This window comes from Bufo bufo, chromosome 3, assembly GCF_905171765.1.
Source record: "Bufo bufo chromosome 3, aBufBuf1.1, whole genome shotgun sequence".
NCBI classification, from domain to species: Eukaryota; Metazoa; Chordata; class Amphibia; order Anura; family Bufonidae; genus Bufo; species Bufo bufo.
The window spans coordinates 601,434,732-601,453,464 of record NC_053391.1 but is presented as its reverse complement, the minus strand read 5'-3'; the positions used below and the strand labels follow the sequence as shown (position 1 = coordinate 601,453,464).

General features: G+C 41.8%; 1 protein-coding gene across 1 annotated transcript in view; it reads left to right on the top strand.

Moving 5' to 3' along the window:
* MARCHF9 (membrane associated ring-CH-type finger 9) overlaps nt 1-18,733 on the top strand; it is a 217,396-nt gene that overhangs the window by 183,271 nt on the left and 15,392 nt on the right. Inside the window, exon 4 of the mRNA XM_040425941.1 lies at nt 15,047-15,239. Coding sequence (XP_040281875.1) covers nt 15,047-15,239 — 193 coding nt within the window. The remainder of the gene's footprint in view (nt 1-15,046; nt 15,240-18,733) is intronic.

Genomic DNA, 18,733 nt, shown 5'->3' with positions numbered 1-18,733 from the left:
CATGATCAATGACTGTGGTGATCACCCCATATAGACTCCCTGATCACCCCCCTGTCATTGATTACCCCCCTGTCATTGATTACCCCCCTGTAAAGCTCCATTCAGACATCCGCATGATTTTTACGGATCCACTGATAGATGGATCGGATCCGCAAAACGCATCCGGACGTCTGAATGAAGCCTTACAGGGGCATGATCAATGACTGTGGTGATCACCCCATATAGACTCCCTGATCACCCCCCTGTCATTGATCAACCCCCCTGTCATTGATCAACCCCCCTGTCATTGATCACCCCCCTGTCATTGATCACCCCTCTGTAAGGCTCCATTCAGATATTTTTTTGGCCCAAGTTAGCGGAATTTTTTTTTTTTTTTTCTTACAAAGTCTCATATTCCACTAACTTGTGTCAAAAAATAAAATCTCACATGAACTCACCATACCCCTCACGGAATCCAAATGCGTAAAATTTTTTAGACATTTATATTCCAGACTTCTTCTCACGCTTTAGGGCCCCTAGAATGCCAGGGCAGTATAAATACCCCACATGTGACCCCATTTCGGAAAGAAGACACCCCCAGGTATTCCGTGAGGGGCATATTGAGTCCATGAAAGATTGAAATTTTTGTCCCAAGTTAGCGGAACGGGAGACTTTGTGAGAAAAAAATTAAAAATATCAATTTCCGCTAACTTGTGCCAAAAAAAAAAAATTTCTATGAACTCGCCATGCCCCTCATTGAATACCTTGGGGTGTCTTCTTTCCAAAATGGGGTCACATGTGGGGTATTTATACTGCCCTGGCATTCTAGGGGCCCCAAAGCGTGAGAAGAAGTCTGGTATCCAAATGTCTAAAAATGCCCTCCTAAAAGGAATTTGGGCACCTTTGCGCATCTAGGCTGCAAAAAAGTGTCACACATCTGGTATCGCCGTACTCAGGAGAAGTTGGGGAATGTGTTTTGGGGTGTCATTTTACATATACCCATGCTGGGTGAGAGAAATATCTTGGTCAAATGCCAACTTTGTATAAAAAAATGGGAAAAGTTGTCTTTTGCCAAGATATTTCTCTCACCCAGCATGGGTATATGTAAAATGACACCCCAAAACACATTCCCCAACTTCTCCTGAATACGGCGATACCACATGTGTGACACTTTTTTGCAGCCTAGGTGGGCAAAGGGGCCCATATTCCAAAGAGCACCTTTAGGATTTCACAGGTCATTTACCTACTTACCACACATTAGGGCCCCTGGAAAATGCCAGGGCAGTATAACTACCCCACAAGTGACCCCATTTTGGAAAGAAGACACCCCAAGGTATTCCGTGAGGGGCATGGCGAGTTCCTAGAATTTTTTATTTTTTGTCACAAGTTAGTGGAAAATGCTTATTTTTTTTTTTATTTTTTTTTTCATACAAAGTCTCATATTCCACTAACTTGTGACAAAAAATAAAAAGTTCCATGAACTCACTATGCCCATCAGCGAATACCTTGGGGTCTCTTCTTTCCAAAATGGGGTCACTTGTGGGGTAGTTATACTGCCCTGGCATTCTAGGGGCCCAAATGTGTGGTAAGGAGTTTGAAATCAAATTCTGTAAAAAATGACCTGTGAAATCCGAAAGGTGCTCTTTGGGATATGGGCCCCTTTGCCCACCTAGGCTGCAAAAAAGTGTCACACATCTGGTATCTCCGTAATCGGGAGAAGTTGGGGAATGTGTTTTGGGGTGTCATTTTACATATACCCATGCTGGGTGAGAGAAATATCTTGGCAAAAGACAACTTTTCCCATTTTTTTATACAAAGTTGGCATTTGACCAAGATATTTATCTCACCCAGCATGGGTATATGTAAAAAGACACCCCAAAACACATTCCTCAACTTCTCCTGAATACAGAGATACCAGATGTGTGACACTTTTTTGCAGCCTAGGTGGGCAAAGGGGCCCACATTCCAAAGAGCACCTTTCGGATTTCACAGGTCATTTACCTACTTACCACACATTTGGGCCCCTAGAATGCCAGGGCAGTATAACTACCCCACAAGTGACCCCATTTTGGAAAGAAGAGACCCCAAGGTATTCGCTGATGGGCATAGTGAGTTCATGGAAGTTTTTATTTTTTGTCACAAGTTTGTGGAATATGAGACTTTGTATGAAAAAAAAAAAAAAAAAAAATCATCATTTTCCACTAACTTGTGACAAAAAATAAAAAATTCTAGGAACTCGCCATGCCCCTCACGGAATACCTTGGGGTGTCTTCTTTCCAAAATGGGGTCACTTGTGGGGTAGTTATACTGCCCTGGTATTCTAGGGGCACAAATGTGTGGTAAGGAGTTTGAAATCAAATTCAGGAAAAAATGAGGAGTGAAATCCGAAAGGTGCTCTTTGGAATATGGGCCCCTTTGCCCACCTAGGCTGCAAAAAAGTGTCACACATCTGGTATCCCCGTACTCAGGAGAAGTTGAGGAATGTGTTTTGGGGTGTCTTTTTACATATACCCATGCTGGGTGAGATAAATATCTTGGTCAAATGACAACTTTGTATAAAAAAATGGGAAAAGTTGTCTTTTGCCAAGATATTTCTCTCACCCAGCATGGGTATATATAAAATGACACCCCAAAACACATTCCCCACCTTCTCCTGAGTACGGAGATACCAGATGTGTGACACTTTTTTGCAGCCTAGGTGGGCAAAGGGGCCCATATTCCAAAGAGCACCTTTCGGATTTCACAGGTAATTTTTTACAGAATTTGATTTCAAACTCCTTACCACACATTTGGGCCCCTAGAATGCCAGGGCAGTATAACTACCCCACAAGTGACCCCATTTTGGAAAGAAGAGACCCCAAGGTATTCGCTGATGGGCATAGTGAGTTCATAGAACTTTTTATTTTTTGTCACAAGTTAGTGGAATATGAGACTTTGTAAGAAAAAAAAATAAAAATAAATAAATCATAATTTTCCGCTAACTTGTGACAAAAAATAAAAAGTTCTATGAACTCACTATGCCCATCAGCGAATACCTTAGGGTGTGTACTTTCAGAAATGGGGTCATTTGTGGGGTGTTTGTACTGTCTGGGCATTGTAGAACCTCAGGAAACATGACAGGTGCTCAGAAAGTCAGAGCTGCTTCAAAAAGCGGAAATTCACATTTTTGTACCATAGTTTGTAAACGCTATAACTTTTACCCAAACCATTTTTTTTTTACCCAAACATTTTTTTTTTATCAAAGACATGTAGAACTATAAATTTAGAGCAAAATTTCTATATGGATGTCGTTTTTTTTGCAAAATTTTACAACTGAAAGTGAAAAATGTCATTTTTTTGCAAAAAAATCGTTAAATTTCGATTAATAACAAAAAAAGTAAAATGTCAGCAGCAATGAAATACCACCAAATGAAAGCTCTATTAGTGAGAAGAAAAGGAGGTAAAATTCATTTGGGTGGTAAGTTGCATGACCGAGCAATAAACGGTGAAAGTAGTGTAGGTCAGAAGTGTAAAAAGTGGCCTGGTCTTTCAGGGTGTTTAAGCACTGGGGGCTGAGGTGGTTAAGGACCAGTTCAGGTCTGAAGTCACTTTGTGAGGCTTACATAATAGAAACCACCCATAAATGGCCCCATTTTAGAAACTACACCCTCAAGGTATTAAAAACTGATTTTACAAACGTTGTTAACCCTTTAGGTGTTTAATAAGAATTAAAGGAAAATGGAGATAAAATATCAGAATTTAACTTTTTGGGCAGATTTTCCATTTTAATCAATTTTTTCCAGTAACCAAGCAAGGGTTAACAGCCAAACAAAACTCAATATTTATTGCCCTGGTTCTGCAGTTTACAGAAACACCCCATATGTGGTCGTAAACTGCTGTACGGGCACATGGCAGGGCGCAGAAGGAAAGGAACGCCATATGGTTTTTGGAAGGCAGATTTCACTGGAATAATTTTAAGTTGCCATGTCACATTTAAAGACCCCCTGATGGACCCCTAGAGTAGAAACTCCCAAAAAATGACCTCATTTTGGAAACTACAGGATAAGGTGGCAGTTTTGTTGGTACCATTTTAGGGTACATATGATTTTTTGTTTCTCTATATTACACTTTTTGTGAGGCAAGGTAACAAAAAATAGCTGTTTTGGCACCGTTTTTATTTTTTGTTATCTACAATGTTCAACTGACAGGTTGGATCACGTGGTATTTTTATAGAGCAGGTTGTTACGAACGTGACAATACTAAATATGACTACTTTTTTGTTGTTTATTTAAGTTTTACATAATAAATCATTTAAAAAAATGTTTTTATATTTTTTTGGGCGACTGTCTTATGTAGGGGCTCATTTTTTTCAATATGAGATGATGGTTTGATTGGTACCATTTTAGGATGCATATAACTTTTTGATCGCTTGGTATTACACTTTTTGTGATGGAAGGTGACACCGTATTTTTTACGGTGTTCATCTAAGGGGTTAGGTCATGTGGTATTTTTATAGAGCGTGTTATTACGGATGCAGCGATACCTAATATGTTAACTTTTTTAGTTTATTTAAGTTTTACACAATAACAGCATTTTTGAAACAAAAACAAATCATGTTTTAGTGTCTCCATTTTCTGAGAGTAAATGTTTTTTTTATTTTTTGGGCGATTGTCTTAGGTAGGGTCTCATTTTTTGTGGGATGAGATGACGGTATGATTGGTATCCTTTTGGGGTTTGTATGACTTTTTGACCGCTTAGTATTACACTTTTTGTGATGTAAGGAGACAAAAAATTGCTTTTTTAGCACAGTTTTCATTTTTATTTTTTACGGTGTTGACCATACGGGGTGGATCATGTGATATTTTTCTAGAGCAGGTTGTTACGCACGCGATGATACCTAATATGTCTGTTTTTTTGTTTTCTATTTTTTACAATTATATGTGTCTCTTTTTATGGGAATGGGGCATTTATTTTTTATTGAAACTTAATTTTTTTTATTGTTAAAAACACTTTTTTCACTTTTATTATATTTTATTTTTGTTCCACTTTGGGACTTCAACATTACAGGGTCTGATCCCTGTTTCAATGCAGCACAATACATCTGTAATACACTGATAGTTTGCCTATGAGACCCAGCCTGGGGGCTGGCCCTCATAGGCCTCCATACATTACGGGCCCCAAGGCCTTGGAATGGCTTGGAGCTGCCATGGCAACCATTGGGTCTCCGCCACCGCAGTGCGGGGACCCGATGGCTAAGGAGAGGGAGCTCAAACCTACCATATGCGCTGACTGAGCCATATGAGGGGTTAATCCACCGGAATCGGCGTTATCACCGATGGTGGTGGATGCAGCAGGGATCCGGCTGTCAGTAACAGCCAGATCCGTGCTGCTGATTGCCGGACCACACATGGCGGGAGGAAAGTACCGGCCATTTAGGACGAGCATTCTCGTCCTGGGTCCTTAAGGTGTTAAAAACTACAACTTCTCCTGCAAAAAACAAGTCCTCTTGGAAGGCAACGATGAAAAAATGAAAAAAATCTCCTGGTCATTAAGGCCCAAAACAGGCTGGTCACTAAGGGGTTAAAACCAGAACACCTGTGCATGCACCACTACACATCTTGGTTTTGGAGCATAACCAGTTGCTACTCGGGAAGTGGAAGCAGAGCCTCTGCAGGTGTGAGATTGTCAGGGCCAGGCGAGGTGTTCAGCCCTGTCAATCAAGTGGCAGCGGGACAGCCCCTCACAGGTAAAGAACTCTTGTCGAGGAGACAAATCGATTAGTACGAATTGATTTACTCATCTCTAGACTGCCTCCATTTTCTGACATTGTCCAGTCAGGGCGGACATTAGAAGGGTGTGTAGGGACACTTCCATTAAGGACTCATGCACATGAACATGTGCCGGCCGTTGCATGCATTAGGGACCGCAAATTGCAATCCCCAATGCACGGGCACCACCGCAGACGCATCCAGGCGCATTCAACTTTAATGGATCTGGATCCGTCCGCACAGCAAAAAAAATAGAACATGTTCTATTTTTTTGTGGTGCGGAGGCACGGAGAGAAACCCCATAGAAGCACTCGGTAGTGCACCTTCTGGATTGTGGGCCAATTTAAGTGAATGGTACGGTGTGTACATGGCTTGTGCCTGTATATTGCGGATCCGCTGTTCGTGGGCCGCAATACGGGTACGGCCGGGCAACGGCTGTGTGTATGAGCCCTAGTGCAGTGCAGTGGAGCTACAGACTACGATATCCTACTTGGTGTAAACACTGCATCCCCCACATTGCTAACCATCAGACCAGGCCATGGAGAGAAACTGAACCAGCAACAGGCTGCTGCGAGATCCGGGAGCATAGCTTAAAGGAAGCCAAGAGAAAGCGGATTGTAATTCTGCCTGAGAGTCGACTATACGACAATGCATGATAATCAAGGAAGAAAGAAGAGGGTCGTTATATCGCATCTTCTTCATGCCTGATACATGAGGAAATATTGTTTCCTGTAGATGAAATTCCCTAAATAAACAATTAGCGATGAAAATGTAACATAATGAGGATCGTGTCACAAGAAGAAAAGCTTTAAAACTGCTTTTTTTGTCACAGATGTGTAATGTTTGCATTAAGTCGTCTCACAGTTTAAGAGAAATATGTTGCACATGAGGCCGTTTGCCGTCGTACATTAGTGACACCTCCGTATCCTTAAAGATGTTACAAAACGTGCTACGCACAAGCTGCACAATGACCAACACCTCTGAAAATGATTTTGCCTGAAGTGTTAGAACAGAAAAAACAATATATCAAATTTCTGCTTAGTCAGTTCTTGGTAAAAATGATACCATGAGAATACTCAGATAAGTCCTGGACATGCTCAAGGAACTTGGGTACAAAAGAAATTGTCCATATCTATCAGGTGCCTTAAAGGGGTTGTCACATCAGGAAAAAATAGGGTACAGGCAGGAGGAGATAGTGTAAAAAAGCTAAATAAGCACCACATACCTGTTCAGTTGGCCACCGCTCCAGCACTGCCATTCAGCACTGATGTCACGTGACCACTGCAGCAGTGATTGGCTGCAGTGGTGACACAGCACTACAGCTCTGTAAACAAACATGGCAGGGAGGACCAAAACGCTAGCACTGGAGTGGTAGCCAATCGAACAGTTTAATGATGCATATTTTGTCACTTTACACTATCCCTGCCTGTGCCCCAGAAAAGCCCTTTAAAGCACTTGTTTACAGATGGAAAGAGTACACCTCAATTGTAAATCTGCCTAGAGCATGCCATGCTCAAAACCTAATTGACCTGGCAAGTAGAGCACTAGTGAGGGAGGACAACAGAACTTTTATGATGGTGGAGTTACAGGAATTGTAGCTACAGTGACCAGCTTCCATGGTGGAAACCTTTACATAACCCTGACGGATCCCTCACCCAAGTCACCAAAGACAATCTGTTCAGTTACATTATAGTAGATACCTTAAAGGCTATGTATACCTTTGGGTGCAAATTTTTTTATTAGTGCTTGTTCTCATTATGAGCTAAAAATCATTTTTTCAGTTAAAGATATGGATTCCTTTTCTCTGTACAGAGCTGAGATGCTCTACAGCAGGATCTATATTTTCTCTCCTTTCCGTCAGTTGGAAGCTGACAGGCTCTTTATCTCTGATCTCTGACCTTATAAACACTCATAAATCTCAGATCGTATCTTACTGATAAGAATGTGTCTTAAATAAGTGTTTATGACCTTTTGGTAATATACGGTACAGGTAAGGGTTATTAGATGACCGTCACTAAGTGAAATGAAAGTAGGATGCACACAGCTAGAAAAACAGTTAATCACAACAAAGAATCATTCGTAAAGCACTTTTCTCCATAGGACTCAAAGCGCATAAGCTTGTCTCAGATCGGTACATAGTTATATGTACAGGGGGGAAAAGTTATGTGATCGTAAATTCCAGGCTAAACAGGTGGCTTTTCAATTTTGATTTAAATGTGTCCAGGGTTGGAGCTGTCTTGATTGCGTTTGGCAGGGCATTCCACAAGGTAGGGCAGCATGACAGAAAGCGCTGGCTCCAAAGGTTTTTAGTTTAATTCTCGGGGTGGTCAAGTTATTGGATCTTTGATCTGAGGTTGTGTGAGATGTGACGCAGATGTAACAAAACCTTCAGGTATCCAGGGCCTAGGTCGTGTAGGGATTTGAATGTTAGCATGCCAATTTTAAAAGGATTCTCAATTTTATGGGTAACCAATGTAGTGAGCAGAGTATTGGTGTTATGTGACAGTGGCGGGGTTGGTTTGTTAACAGGTCCTTGCCGGCAGCATTCTGTACTAGCGCAGGCGGTGTAGGTCTTTATTAGGAGGCCTACACTAGAGGGCAATTGCTATAGTCCAGCCGTGATGTGATGGAAGGAGTGAACTAGGGTTCGGAAGATCATCTGAGGGAAAGAGAGGTGCTTAATTTTTAGCAATATTCCTTAGGGGGGGAAAAAAAGGAGGTTCACCACAGCTGAGATTTGGTTCCTGAGGTTTAACTCCTTATCCATCAGTAAACCCAAGCTGCGCACAGTGTTGGAGCTAGTAAGGTCTGAGTTCCCTACCCTCAGTGGTGTTGACTGTGTCTGGAGCTGTTTTGCTGTTAGGGCTGGCCTCCGATGACAAGAACCTCTGTTTTGTCAGCATTTAGTTTAAGCCAGTTTCCATTCATCCACTCCTGAAGCTCGGCTAAGCATGTGTTTATTTTTGGGATTGGTCTGTCATATTGGGTTTGAATGACATATATAGCTGGGTGTCATCAGCATAGCAGTGGTATGTTAGACCATGTTTTTGGATGATTTCCCCAAGTGGCAGCATGTATATGGTAAACAACAAAGGGGATAGGATTGAGCCCTGGGGCACACCATATTTTAGTGGTACAGGGTTGGACTGGAAAGGCCCAAGGCTACCCTTTGAGTTCTGCCAGCCAGGAAGGAGGAGAACCATTGGAGGACTAAACCATCAATGCCACAGTACTCTTGCAGTCTGTTGAGCAAGATTTCTTGATCAATTGTATGAAAAGCCGCTGAGAGATCAAGCAGTACCAGGATGGAACACTCGCCTCTGTCTCTGGCCATGAGCAGGCCATTGCAAATCTGGACAAGAGCTGTTTCACAGCTGTGGTGCTTCTTGAAGCGAGATTATAGGGGGTCAAAGATGTTGTTCATTGATAGCCTGGCTTCAAGTTGGAGATATGCAGCCTTCTCAATAACTTTTCCCAATAGGGAAGGTTGGAGACCAGTCTGTAGTTGCTCAGAATATCCGGATCTAGGGATGGTTTCTTGAGTAGTGGCCTGATGATTGCTTCTTTCAGACAGGTAGGAAACTTCCACTTGCAGGACAGTTGACTATCTTATGGAATGCTGGCATGAACAGATCAGGGCATTTCAACATAAACTGTGTGGGGCCAGGTCGCAGGTAGTCTGGCGAAGGTTTAGAAGGATGTTTGAGATGGCTTCTTCGGTAATTACCTTATAGTCAGACCATGGCAGTAGGTTGTTGTGGCATCCATTATGAGGCTCTGCATAGGTTTTCGGTGTTGTAGATTTGATAGCAGACCGAATAGATGAGACTTTGTCTGTGAAGAAGAGGGCAAATTTCTCACATAGGTCCTTAGAGGATTTGATGTTGGGATTCTGGCACGATGGATTGCATAGACTGTCTACTGTGCGGAATAGCTGGGCTGGTTTGTTGGCTGCTTTTGCAATTTCCTGTGTAATCCTTTGTGACAGAACGACTCAATATTTTTAATAAAGACCAATTGAAAAAAATTATATTTAGCCCCAAATGTGTAAAATGCAATCATAAAAAAAATTGTCCCCAAGTGTGTACTTTAAAATACATGGACATTGTGAAGGAAAACCTACTGCAGTCTCCAAGAGAGCTGCAGATTAGGAGAATATTTATTTTCCACCTGTTAAACATCCCCAAGCTGACACTTTGTTGGTGATACACCAACTTGCTGAGACAGTCTTCAAGTTGATTTTTGGGGACTACTTGAAAAAATGCTCTGATTGGTTGCTGTGGACAACTAAGGGCTCATGCACACGACCGTATGCCCTCCGAGACATACGGTCCGTGAGTGGGCCATATGTCCCGGAGCGGTATACATAGTGCGCACGGGAACGCACAGCATCAAGGGTTACTATGATGCTGTGCGCATCGGGCCGCCCGCGGGACTATTGTCCCGCACTCATATGATCTTAGAAGACAGATTTACTATTAGGCAGTTTCATTTGGAGATATGGAGGCGGGCTACTTTATGGCTAACCTGTAGTTAAGGGCTGTTGAATAGGCGGGCTACTTTTTCATGGGCTAACCTGTAGTTACTAAGGGCTGTTGCACACAATCGAGTCCATTGTGGGAATCACGCTCTGTGTGTGAGCGTGATTTTACGTTCTGGACTTGCAGGAGCCCTCGGCATTATCATGATTTATAATGCTGTGTGCCTCTGCATGACCTTACTTCTACAAAATCATACTGACATAAAGCTGTCATTATGATTCAGTAGCAAACAGGTCATGCAGAGGCACGCAGCATTATAAATCGAGTCCAGAATGTAAAATCACGCTCACACACAGAGCGTGATTCCCACAATGGACTCGCTTGTGTGCAACATGTCAGGAGAGGGGTCTTCACAGAGCCATAACTTTTTTTTTTTTTCGTTCACATAGCTGTATGAGGACTTGTTTTTTGCGGGACAAGTTGTACTTTCGGACACGGCAATGTCCATGACGTTTATTTTATTTTATTTTTTCTATATTTATTTTTTTTATTCTAGGGAAAGGGGGTGATTACATTTTTATATTTTTTAAAACTTTTTTTTTACTTTTCTTGCCTCTTTAGGAGGCTACAATATGTAGGTTTATTTTTGCTTAGGCCCTAGTTCCATAGTATCCTATGGAGGCCTGCCAACTGCAGCTCTGGTACGCTGAGTCTCTTCAGAGAGACTCAGTGCATTAGAACGAAAGAAAAGCTTCCCTCATCGCTGCAGATTTTTTGCCATTTAGATGCCGTGGTCACGCTTGACCATAGCATCTAAAGGGTTAGATTCCTGCCCATTATTATTGCCCATCACAGACATTAGCCCAGGGCATAAGCAGAGACCTGCCAGCTGCACTCATGAGTGGGCGCCATACTTAAAGACCCTCTCAGCACTGTATATGTACGGCACTGGTATCCTAGGGGTTAATCACTTCCTGATGTGCACTGTACATATATGAACATTGCGTTGTACATATACAGCACAACAAAAATCGGTCACTATGTCTAATGACACAAGAGGGGCATATGGAATAATAAGAGCCTCACTGAACAATACCATTTCAGTTGGTGACAGCATGCTGAGAGGTCCTCTGCTCCTCTGTGCTGTGGTCTGCTGGGACTTGTGGTACACCTGCACTGTGATCTACTGTTGAAAAAAAGGATTTCTGGAACTGCTGCAGTGTTCAGTAATTTAATTATACATTTGCAGCACTTCCAGGATCCCGAAATCCCAATCCCTAGCTCTATCCCTCTCCCCCCACACAGAACCTTTCGTGAACGCTATTTTGTTCCTTTTTTTTTGGACCATCTTTCCTGCATTCGCTGAGCACTGATCAGTACTGTACATTACTGTTTGTATCTGTGCTCAGTTTTCGATGCAGGCTTTTTTGTATTTGGGTAAAAAAAAAATAAAGAAATTGTATTTCACAGAAATTATATTGAAAAAGGAAATTGTATTGAATTTCACAGCACTTCAAAATGATAGTTTAGATAGTGCCCCCTGCAGTTCGCAGCGAAGCACGTCAGTTTGTATATTCACAATAGCTTGTCATAAAGGCCTTTGCACAGGAGCGGCTTGCTGGGTAGATAAAAACCATAGTCATCTGTCCTAATACAGTTTTGCTAGCACGGTGTAAGTGGGAATTATGTTTTAGTTGTTTTATTATGTATGCCGTATATTGTACAAAATGGACTTTCTCAGCCTTGAGCGCTTTAATGGAATAGACATTCACAGACGGTGAGTCAGCAGCTGATTACATGGCGAACTCTCTGACTACAGAATCTATACAGAGAGGATGCTTCATGTGTCGGCTGACATACAAGCTTCGAATATTCCACCTAAGATCATTTTGTGTTTTTCAAGAAATAATGTTGGGAGCTATTTGCTGCCATCGTGTTCCTGGAGGACTTAATTTTTTCTTTTACAGCTCCCTGGGTCCTGGCTCCCTTTGGCTGTCTTCTGGTCCCCGTCCTGTAAACATCTGAGAAATGGGGGTCACATATCACTTGGGGACAGGTCACCGCTGAGGCCAGCCATTGTCTGCAGCAGTGCCCGTGACAACCTCCATCTGGAAATTTACAGGATGGGGACCAAGAGTCTGCAGAAGGAAGTCAGGGAACTAGAATGGAACATCGGTGAGCAGGTGAGTATAAGTTTTTGTCAAAGGTAATCCAGGCTGGGGTTGAAATAAAAAAAAAAGTCCCCAGAGCTGGAAAACCCCTTTAAGACATGGAGCCAGGGTTTCTTATCATGTAAATATGACATGCCCATCTACTCCTAGAGACTTCATATCTGCATCAGTACAATGGGTAATTGCCCAGTTTATACCCTTTCAGGCTTGTATTCTGCCTTGAATTCAAGGTAGAAGCTTCAACACTCTGTTGTATGAAGGATTCCGCTCCTAGTCGATCCCCATTGACTTATAATGGAGTCTATTGGGTTCTGGCATGGTGTCTGTCGTTTTCACAGGAAAATATTGATGTGTTGAGTACTTTTTTTCTCATCAAACATGACCAGCATTAAGGCAGAGGCTCCAAAAGGAGCTTCCAATGCAGATGTGAACAAAGCCTTAAAAAGGTTGCCCAGCCTTAATATGTGATGGCCTATCTTCAGGATAGGTAATCACTAGCCGATCAGTGGAGGTCTGGCACCCTCCACCGCTGCTAATCAGCTGTTTGGGTATAGCTCCATCACTGGAAGTCAGCACCAGGACTACACAGCACCACCAACATTGTAGTGGAGGGAGCTTGTTAGAACAGCACTGCTCCCATTGAAGTCAGTGGGAGCAGTGCTGGAGTAATGAGGTCCCACCACTACAAGGTTGAGGATAGGCCATCTCTTAGTAAAGAATGGGCAGCTGTAAAGAAAGCCTTCGATGAAATCCATCTTTTATTTTTACAGAACTGTAGTAATATTAGCAATTAGATCAGTGGGGCAACATTTTTTTATGTCTGCTCATCTTCCTTCCATTCTCCCTCCCTAACATCTCCAGCTCGGGACTCCCTTAAAGGGGTTCTCCAGGAAATTAAGAAAATGAAAATACTTAAATGATAACTGTCATATTTTCACTCAAAATTCCATTTTCATATATTTTGTTGGTGCTGTGGTGATAATCCATAATCACTAATTATTGTGTTCACATACCACTTGTTTAATAAAGATTCAGTCCATAGCAACCGCTCCTTACAAGACTTCTTTCTGACTATCTTTTCAAGATGGCCACCAATGCCCTTACCCTGAGGCTAATACCTCCTTCCCTAACTACCCAGAATTCATTCGGCTTATATCGGGAACGCGCAGCCTCAACCCAACCAATCTGCTTTCGCCAGACTTAAACACGCTCTCTTCCTCCTGAGTAGTTGATTGCAAATATTCTAATCGCGAATATCGGCACTATTCCGGTCCGACGGGAGCGTGCACGTAGTGTTTTGGACTTCCCACTACTACGTCCTCCATCTTCTGTATATAGAAGATAGGAGACTAAGGACACCTAGCAATGCTGTTTTAGCAGCACCACTGAAATGCCTGGGGGAGGAAAGAACATGCTGCAATTACTAGGTAATTCAATACTGATACAAAAGTATTAACTAGGGAACTAAGGTAAACTTAGTCAGACCAATCCAATTACTTAAAAAAATATATGACAGTTACCCTTTAAGTATTATTTTATTATAAATATGTTCCCAAATACCTTTCATTAGTTATAATGGCTCATTTTGTCTAGGGAGCAATCATTAGGAGAAATAAAATAGCCACCATCTTATTAGTGCACACAAAACCTGTCCTAATCACACAGGAGGACAAGTTACTTCACAACACTGAACTAAAGAGCTGCCTCATTCTCCTCTCTGCTCCGCTTGTCAGGGATTATGATCCTGAATACAGATGATAAGATCTTCAGCTGAATCTCTGTAGGAATGGAGTTCATGAGGAGACATGAAGTACAGAGAGAATGGACAGAATGTGGTAATGGAGACTGCATACAAGTGCTGCCGCTCATTACCACAATACCACCTCCTCTCTGTGCTTCATGTCTCCTCATGAACTCCATTCTTACAGAGATTCAGCTGAAGATAACAGATGCAGATGGTTTTATTAACCTAACAGAAGCGTTTTTGCTGATCCATGATGGATCCAGCAAAAATACAGATGTGAAAGTAGCCTAAGCCACAATGAAGAGCTGTTCTGTGTCTGGTTTGTCCATACATGACATAGGCAGTCATTCATTTGAATGGTTGCCAAGGTGCGATTGCAACGTTCACAACGGGATAAGGAAGCCAAGCCTGTGGAGATCAGCAAACTTTGTTTAAATAAATAAAAGAAAAAACCTTTAGTTTTTTATCAAGCCAAAAAAGCAAGTCCATGGTTGTTCTGCTTAAGGTCAGATCTACATCCCCAATCCATTGTGAGCTCCTCGCCCCATGTCCAGGTTGGCCACATACCTCATTGCCCAAATTGGACACATTCCATAGATATTTCGTACATGTATAAATCATTTTTCCATAGCAAACCTGTTTTTTTTTTTTATTCCGAAATCTTCCTGATTCAGCAGGTAGATTATTATTCAGGAGGCAGGATACAATCGTTTGCAGACATGAATTATGTAAATTATTCATTTAGGAAATAAAGGTGCTTGTTTTCCTTCAAATACATGGGAACTTTTTTTGATTTAATAAATATGACAATTGGTTGGTGAAGCATTTCTGTCTGTGGATGGAATATAGAGCATCAGGTAAGAGGTAACTGTACTTGTGCATTATACTTGTGCATTCCTGACAGCTTTTTACTCTGCATTGCAGTGGCAGGCCATTTCTTTGACTGTGATCGAGAAGGTCCAGATAGCAGCTATAATCCTGGGCTCCCTCTTCCTCATCGCCAGCATATCCTGGTTAATCTGGTCCTCTCTCAGCCCCTCAGCCAAATGGCAGCGACAGGATTTACTGTTCCAAATCTGCTACGGCATGTACGGCTTCATGGACATAGTCTGTATAGGTAAGAAAAGCATTCCTTTCTATGGGTTATGATGACTGATTTCCTTTTCATTAAAGTGTACCTACCCTGTCAACGAACTGTGCATTAATCCATAGGACAGTGTGTGTATATCAGGAATACCCTGTGAATGGTAAATGTCTAGTTTGCAGTTCTCTCATACATGGTGGGTGGAAACTAGCTGACATCCACTGCACACAGAAAGTAGAGGAGAATCTGCTTCCTAACCTTCTCTTACTCATTCAGAAGCAGCCCCAGGATCATGAATGGCATTACAGAGAAGTACTGACCTGTATAGTTGTGAATAAAGCACTAGGGCTGAGATATAAACTTCCCAATTAGCTATGAAGTCTCTTTAGTGTCTCCCGAGTCTCGTCTCACTTTGCTCTTGCTCACTTCTTCCCCTCCCCTCTCAATAGACTTGTATTGAAATGTGCAAGGTGATTCTTCAGTGGAGCTGATCCATCTTGGGCTAGTTTAAGACATTTTTGAAAGTGAAAAGCGATTAGCAAGGGCGGAGGAAGAGGTAAACGGCTGATTGCACAAGAACTAGACATTTCTCACTGATAAGGTATATTACAAAGTTGTGTGAAAAATTAGTGACCATATAAAGAACATTTCCCTAGAAATCAATGCAAGTTTAGTAAATCTAAGGCTCTTTTTACAATAGCTTTTTTAGGTTTTGTAGTATTTTTACACCAAGAATAATTTAGTCTGCAGCATTATTTTTACAGTCAAAAATACCATAACGTAGCCCATAATATTTCAGTGTGGTTTGTCAGAATTCATCATAATCTGATTGAAAATGGATCCATCTTGATTCCTTTATGATAAGAAATGATCCTATGTGTAGAGAGGGTAAGGGTCCTTTTTACAGGCAGATGAATTGCTCAAAACGAGCACGGATCAACAATGTAGGCAGTTAATCGACACTCATTTACGTTCATATTCACTGTGAAATTATCAGGAGGAGTTTAAAGGAGTTGTCTCAGTGTCTAATACTGATGGCCTATCCTCAGGATAGATCAACAGTTTATGATGGTGGTGGTCGAAGTCCTGGCACCCCTGCCGATCAGCAGTTTAAAGAGACCGCTGTGCTCTTGTGAATGCTGCAGCTTTTTCCAAGTCCAATGGCATCACGTTCATTGGTCACATGGCCTAGGAGCAGCTCAGTCCCTGCTATACAATGGACAGTGCTGTGCTTGGTAACCTGCAAGGGGCCTCTTCAGACAGCTGATCGGTGGGGGTGTGGGAGTCGGACATCCACAGATTAGATACTGATAGGTAGTACTAATAGGTCATCAGTAGGGATGAGCGAAGCAAGCTTCAGATCCTAGATCCAAAGTCGCTTTGCTCAAAACTTCAGTTTAATGGTGTACACAGATCCGTCTCCGTACAGCATTAAAATGTATGGCCTCCAACGAGGCGAAGTCAGTTATTCCCGAAGTCTTGCGAGACGTCAATGAATAACTTTGGTATTTGATTTTTAAACTGGAACACCATTTTGGATCCGAACTTAGCTTTAGTTCCCACTGGTATCTCGGGAAGTGTGTGCTTGCTTGCATTGGCGCCGGTGGAACTGGCAATCACTTGGATGGTATTTTAGAGTCGAAAGGGCGGCAACTCTACCTGTGAACTAGGGCTGCAACCTAATCAGCCACAATCAACTTTGTGAATTTGCCAGGGGCCCAGCTGGTACCCATGCTCTCGAGGGGCCTCTAAGTGGACTCATGCTTCTACCAAGAGATTACCTCATGTGACTGTTTTCTTAAAGAATTCAGTAATCAAACCTCCGCCAGTGATACGAGAAATTACTGCGTTGTCTGGAGATACATTGCAAAGGCAATAATTAAAAAGCGATTGCAGGAAATAGACCATGAACCGCTTGTTTGAGGTCATTGATTTACATTATATTAGTCACATGAATTTCTTCTGAGGAAATAAAATGAGTATGAATACGTTTGATCTTCCCGCACACAGTTCTATTGAAAATCGAATAGAGAAACATAAATGTCTGCTTTTAAGTCAAAATTTATTTGCCATGGTATGTATATGTGTTGAATATGATGGCAGGCTTTGTTGTAGGGCTTTGTGATAGAAATCTCAAGTCGGAGATTCACAATCGGAGATTATATAATACACGGCCTTGTAAAATCCACTAGACTTGGAGATGTTTTTTGCCGCAGCTCTCAAGTCTGGTTTATAGAAATGGCTTTGGTGCCATGATATCCGTTCCTACTAATAGAACAAATGGAAACCTGTTGTCCTGATGAATGAAAAATACCTGTAAAGTATACATTAAAGATATATCATATATAAATGCAATTTGCAGTTCTTTACTTAATAACCCTATGATACAACATGACAGGTGCGACTAGCACACAACTTCAGTGTCTGTTAAACTTTAAGATGTGAACAGTTTCTAGAAACAATATTAAGTTGTCAGGCACCGAAGCAATTGTTTTAACGTGAATTTGATGATTTGAGAATAAATAAGCTTAACATGCTAAGTGATAAAAATATTTACTAAGTGTGATTATATATAAGGTAAAACAGATAAATCACATACAGAATAAATAATAATCACATGGCCTGCACAATGCAATATAGGGGGGACTGCTTTCGCCATGTCATAGCACATGTCCGACACCCCATGGTGATACAAGAGATAGGGATAGTGACCTTACAACATCCTACCTGGATTGTGTTCTCCGCGAAGTTCCAAGGAACTGTGTTTGTGCACCAGGTTTATACCTTTCAGCCCCTCCTCCTAAGGATGTCCAGTGTGCAGCATGCATGTCTCTGAGATAATCACTCAGGAATGCAGCCTTCTCAGCACAAGATGTGGTTTCTATATGTGGTGGCACTCTTGTTTCAGCACAGTTAGGGATATCGGGACCCCAACTCCGCTTCATGGCATGTATTTTGTTATTTGAAAAAAGATCTTTGCTTCTTAGATACCGCTCTATTATCTCTTATAGTTCTTTACCAAACGCGTTTCAAAACCTAAATGGTTTCTTCTTCAGTGGTCAAAAGATATAATATAAAATGAGGGACAAGTTGCTCCTTATATTGAGCCAATATAATCACTTAAATCCCGGACCAGACTGTCACGCCGGTACGGTTGCTGAAAACTTGGACTACAAACTACCATTTGTCTCTTATACACATATTGCGGTACATTCACCTTCTCATAGCACCATTTTATTTCCTTACTTTTAAAAGTTCTTGTCCCTCATTTTATATTATATTTTTTGACTACTGAAGAAGAAACCATTTAAGTTTCGAAACGCGTTTGTAAAAGAACTATAAGAGATGATACAGCGGTATCTAAGAAGCAAAGATCTTCTATCAAAGAACAAAATACATGCCACGAAGCGGAGTTGGTGTCCCGATATCCCTAACTCGCATGCGCTGAAACAAGAGTGCCATCACAAGCGCGGGGCCTGACTGTGAGATCCAGCGGTCTTGGAAGGAAACAGCCCACAGGGGAAAGC